Source organism: Lactuca saligna, chromosome 8 (assembly GCF_052625555.1).
Source record: "Lactuca saligna cultivar CGN05327 chromosome 8, ASM5262555v1, whole genome shotgun sequence".
NCBI lineage: Eukaryota > Viridiplantae > Streptophyta > Magnoliopsida > Asterales > Asteraceae > Lactuca > Lactuca saligna.
This window is the reverse complement of record NC_136424.1, coordinates 105,571,468-105,577,128: the sequence shown is the minus strand read 5'-3', so window position 1 is coordinate 105,577,128 and position 5,661 is coordinate 105,571,468. Positions and strand designations below refer to the sequence as shown.

General features: G+C 31.1%; 1 protein-coding gene across 4 annotated transcripts; it reads right to left on the bottom strand.

Moving 5' to 3' along the window:
- Positions 1–758: 758 nt before the first annotated feature.
- LOC145012076 (putative E3 ubiquitin-protein ligase XBOS32) lies at positions 759–5,146 on the bottom strand. 4 transcript variants are annotated; one of them, XM_078970852.1, is made up of 11 exons: positions 4,982–5,145; positions 4,112–4,329; positions 3,972–4,031; positions 3,802–3,873; positions 2,782–2,957; positions 2,543–2,706; positions 2,373–2,431; positions 2,243–2,289; positions 1,938–2,075; positions 1,522–1,610; positions 759–1,441 (listed from the first exon to the last, which is right to left on the bottom strand). In XM_078970852.1, exons 2-11 carry the CDS (start codon positions 4,304–4,306, stop codon positions 921–923), a joined length of 1,521 nt encoding a protein of 506 aa, XP_078826978.1. In that variant the 5' UTR covers positions 4,307–4,329; positions 4,982–5,145; the 3' UTR covers positions 759–920. The 4 variants fall into 4 exon arrangements, with proteins under 4 accessions (XP_078826978.1, XP_078826979.1, XP_078826977.1 ...); XM_078970853.1 differs by having other exon boundaries at positions 4,112–4,263; XM_078970851.1 differs by having other exon boundaries at positions 2,543–2,957; positions 4,982–5,146.
- Between the last annotated feature and the right edge of the window lie 515 nt (positions 5,147–5,661).

Genomic DNA, 5,661 nt, shown 5'->3' with positions numbered 1-5,661 from the left:
GAGGGTTTTGTTTAAATTAAAAGCTAAACGTTCGTATTGTCAAACGAAGTTTTTTGTTTAAACTATAGCGTTTTATCAAAAGTTAAAAGTTAGAAGTTCTCAAACGCTTGCAAAAGCTCCGTGCCAAACACGATCAAAATCATAATTTCAGGATTTATGCTTTTATGATTTTTTATGGTTGACTACTTGATTCCTTTTATTATAAAAACTGAAATCAATAGTAATATACTTTTGATGGTATAATTACAAAAAAATGTCCATTATAGATATGAAGTTCATTTTTCATTAATTCTTGAGTCATTTTAAAAAAATAACCCCGAAATAGGTTTCAGGAAAAGTGAATATCGTTTCTGAATAATTTTATTTTGACAAAAAAAAAAAGGTATTTTGGATTTAAATTTCTTATTGAAAAATAAAGTATAGCAGAATATTAAGAAAAATATCCAAATTTAATGATTTAATCCAACTTTTTAGAAAATCATTGTCTTTTATTGAAATTATAGCTAAAATGTAAAACAAGTTAAATCAAAATAGATTATGTTACAAGGAATAAAATGTCATTGAACTAAAAGAAGAGTGATAGTAACGTTTTGGATTTAAATGGAGCTAAACGAATTTGTTAAAGGATATTTGGTATTAATAAAAAGAAAAAGACATAGCTATCACATAATTGAATTCCAAACAACATATTAATTTTGATAAATGGATAAAAGTTAAAGACCATTTCTTTATATTTTATTTATAATCAATAAATCATATGGTAATTTTGAGATTTTTCCAATTTTCATACACTCTAGGGTTCAAAAGTTCAAACAAATATTTCTTCTCACCATTCTTTATCATTTACAAAACAATACAGTAAAAACTGTTTGTGGCAAATATGGGGTATATATACAAAGATCATTTCTCCAATGTTCTTCTCACCTTTCTCTCGAGTAATCAGTGGGAGTTTCCACCGATTGATTCAAAGAACACAACCATAATCTACCTTTCGAATACGAATACGACCCTCGAAAACTCGACCTCGAATACCTCGCCATTTGAGCTCGGAAGCTTGGACGCTCTGCCGACCGATTAACCAGTGATGGGATTACGTCGGAACCTCGCATACACAGATTAGGGTTTAATAGTTTCAACGATGGGAATTTTTGGGAGCTCAAAAAGGATCGGGAATCGGGTTTGGGGTTGCATAAGGGAGTCGTTTCAATTGCAATTCCATAATCGGTCTCCGCCATTGAAGAACACGAGCAGCATGAGAGGGATGAGGTGGATTTCAACGTTTGGGGGAGCGGTTTTGTGGTTGTGAGCTTCTTGTAGGAGACGATTCCATGGCGGCAGAGCGGGCACGGGATTGAACCTGGTGGTCCGGTGGGTGAACTTGCGGTGTTGCTGGTGGAGCAGATGTATAAAGCACATTGAGTGCAGAGTTCATGTAAACAACCTATAAAGAAGACGATGAAGCTATGTATATATGTAATCTTTCATTTGAATAATTCGAAGTTTTATCAAGATCAGGTATACCTGATGCTGCAACTGTGCATTTGTTTTCCAAACAAACAGCACATTGATCGGCATAATTCGAAGCTGAATCACCCGTCCATCCACACTCTCTGCAAATGTCCAAAATCGAAACTTTGAAGGTTGACTTTTCAAGTCAAATTAAGAAAATTTTCAGAATTGGAATGAATTCTTTCAAAAAGGTCAAGAATTTGATAGAATCATAGACCCTTTAAGATATCGGTGTATAATTTGTAAAGATATTCTCTCCACATTGTTTGCTCATGTGAAAATGAAAAGAAACTAGTCGAGGTTGACTTTTTCAAGTCAAAATAGACAAATTTTGAAACTCGTTTATATTCTTAAAATGAATTGAACAAATTTATGAACCCTTTTGGATATTGGTGTAAAATTTCTAACTACATTAAGAAGATGCTTACCTAGCAATTTTGATGACACTCATAAGTGGGAGACACAAATATGGAGAAGGGGGAGTAGTTGATTGTTCTTGTGGTGTACTAAGAATTTCTTCGAGCCAATCTCTATGCCATGATCGAGCAATTGTTAAAGGACTCCATCTTTTACAATATACAAAGATAGAATAGTACGATTATTCCAATAATTACCGATTCTATAACATATAAATCAACAAAACGAAAAGTGTAATAACTTATAACTAAAAAAGACATTAACGAACATAATAAACTCATAAAAACAACATGAAGTATGTAGATAAAACTCATACCCATTAGCATTTTCAGCACTTATACTCGCACCCATATCTATCAAAATCTAAACATAACAAAAACACAACAATATATAAAATCAAGAGAAAAAACACATTTAATTCAAAAGTACTAACAAAATCAACTTACTTGACAACATTGTGGATTTCCACCATATGCAGCATAATGTAAAGGGGTACTTCCAGCACCTAAGATCATAATAAAAAAAATATTCGATTCTAATTGTAACAAAAACTTAACTAACAATATTTGGGACTCATATTTTCATAAATCATATCAAAAAGGGTACAAAATTTAACCAATTAAGTCGATTGTAGTTCCATCTTCCACAGTGACTTCATTCACTGAAGCCCCTAAGTCAAGTAGTAAATGCAAACTGTCAACATGTCCATTTAGTGCAGCCATATGAAGAGCAGTTACACCTCCATCAGCAGGTTTATTGATTATCTCATAAAGTGAGTTTCTGTGAATAAAGTTTAAGTTTTTATTAAACCCCATATAAAAAAAGTAAAAACCCATATGATTTCTTGAATCATACCCTTCATTGGATTCAGACACAAATTCTTGGATTCTTGATCTTTTTTTCACAAGTTTATAAAATTTGGAAATGCTAGGGATATAATCAGCGAGGAGGATCCGTATGCAACGTGAGTGTCCATTGAGAGCAGCTAAATGCAATGCAGTGCTTCCGTTTAGATGATCCGTTTTGTGAATCTAAAATGTTTTTACAATTTTGATTCCATTATTATCACTATAAAAAAAGAATAAAGTAAAAAATAGGGCAAATTAACGAAAAAAAGAAAAACGTTATAGTTTGGGTAGTTTTGTGGTTTAATTTTATCGACTAATAATTATTTTTTCCCAATAAAATCATATAAGTTTCAAACAGTTTTCCAAATTGATCATTTTTACCTTAGTTATATCAGGTTTTACCGGTAATTTTTCAAATTAACCATTTTGATATGTTATAAGGTAATTTTTGTAGAGTTAATCTCAAAAAAGACTTTATATTCTGTGTTTTTTCTGGGTTAACCTTCAAATTTATTTTTTGTTTAAAAAAGATCTTTTATTTTTTTCACTTTTCCCGATTTGGCCGTTTTAGTCATTTTTTTGCTAAAAAAATTGTAAAATGTGAGAGTTTTTTTTTTTTTTTTTTTTTTTTTTGGAGAAAAACTAAAAGTTTTGAGGGTTTATTCGGAAGCATTTAAAAGGTTGAGGGTTTCTTTAAAAATAAATACAAAGTTGAGGGTTTTTCAGAATAAATGAAAAAATACAAGTTTTTTTTCAGACAAAAAATAAATTTGAAGTTTAATCCGAAAAAAACACAAAATATAAAGTATTCTTTGAGATTAACCCATTTTAGTATATCAATTTTCGGTAATTTTTATATCGGTTTCACCTGTATTTTTCCATATTAAACATTTTGATCAAACAAATGAAAATGTTTAAATTGGAAAAATATATGAAACTTATATGGTTTGATTGGAAAAAGACAACGTATAAGTTAAACCATAAAATTGCCCAAAATATAATTGAATTTTCTGTAATAAAATCATACATTGGCTTTGTAAAGAACAAGAGTCATCACCACCTCCCAATGACCATATTGACAAGCATGCATCAAAGCCGTCTATTCAACAAAAGCAAATAAACACAATTTTAAGATATCGCAACATAATTTAACATAAGAAAATCACGAATGTTACTATACATTTATACTTTCCCAACCTGCCCACGATAATTTCTAAGATTAATATCAACCTCTGATTCGATCAAAAGCGAAACAATCTAAAATCAAACAAAACAGAGCAACGTGATCATTAGATTGAATCTTTACAAAAACATATTAACATTTAAAATCACTATACCTCATGATGACCTTGAATCGCAGCATGATGAAGGGGTGAATTTCGACCTCCAAAAGTGGAATATTTAGCAAGTCTTGGGTTATATTCTAACAAAGCTTTGGCTTCTTGAAAATCACCATCTCTTGCAGCTGAAACAAGTCTCTCACCAGAGGCTGAGCACCCAAAGGAGTTCCCCACAAGACCCATAAATCTCATGACTTTTTTGTTTAAAGAAAATTCTAAAAGAATCACACAAAGAAAGAATGAAAAGGGTTTCGATTTATATTTGGTAGGACAACAAGAATTGCAAACATCTTATCAGATTCTTTTCTTTAAGTAATACTATAAAGCTTAATTATAAGATTGATGACATTATCATTGATGTGAAGTGTTGTTTGTTGCTTGTTTTTGCACACAACTTCTTTGTTTTTTACCAAACTAACAACAACCAAACAACCAATTACCAACTTTTACTACGATAGGAAAGAAAAAAAAACCCGCCAAATGATACGAATATTGATTACGAATGTAGGGTGAGCCCAATTGAGTATCAAATTGACTATAATTACATTAAAAGAAGTAGCTTCTAAGAACCCGAATTTGTTTCCCTTTTGAAGAAATTAAACAAAAACCCAGTCGAAAATTCGTTAGAAACTCAAAAAATTCGAAAACCCGATTCGGAATTTCCGAGTTTATCCAAAAATTGAGCTTTTGGTATGAATGAACACAACCCGATTTCAGAGTTCAGTTTGGAATCACGAACATTTAACACCCAATTAAAAATTTCCCCGAAAACTCAGATATTTTGAGAAGAAAAAAAATACAAAAATACGAATGTGTTCTTCCGAGTTCGATTGAAAATGAAAGATTGTTAAGATCGTAGGTGCTCACATATTTAATCTTGCCAAGAACTGAAATTCAGAATTCTCCTGTTGTAGTGCTCGAACGGAGGTTGTGATCGTATTCACAAATTCATAATTTTGTTTTCGGGAGGTTTTGGAATCGAAGACCCAAAAGACAGTGATGACAAACCAGATGTTCGATGAGGTTCAAGACACCATAAGTGATAACGGAACTTGAGAAATTAGAGTGAATCACAAAAACAGTCCCTGAACTATCTTTGATATTGCAGGTTTTATCCTTTGACAAAATTTTAATTAATGAAAGAAAATGAATAAATATTAATAGTTGACAAAGATTGAGGTGGACTACAGAAGACTTGGTAATGATGATAAACGACATTTTAATAAACCAAAGCGAAGTATAAAAGTCCTCCGACCCTTTTTCATAGTTTGTAGGATTTATCATTTTAATCGTTTATATTTAATATGAATAAATTCGAATAAATAATTATACTTATTTGATGATGTTAAGGTCGGCTTGAACTTTAGATTAAAACCAATGTGAGTTGCAACAAACGTTGTCATTATAATATTTCACCAATTGTAGGCTTTGACATTTGACTAGTTCTGTTTTGGATCTATGCAAATGATTATAGGGTTGATGCCACTTGAAGGATAGCAAAGATGATTTATTGATTTATGAAACTTAGATAAATTACAAAAATTGTC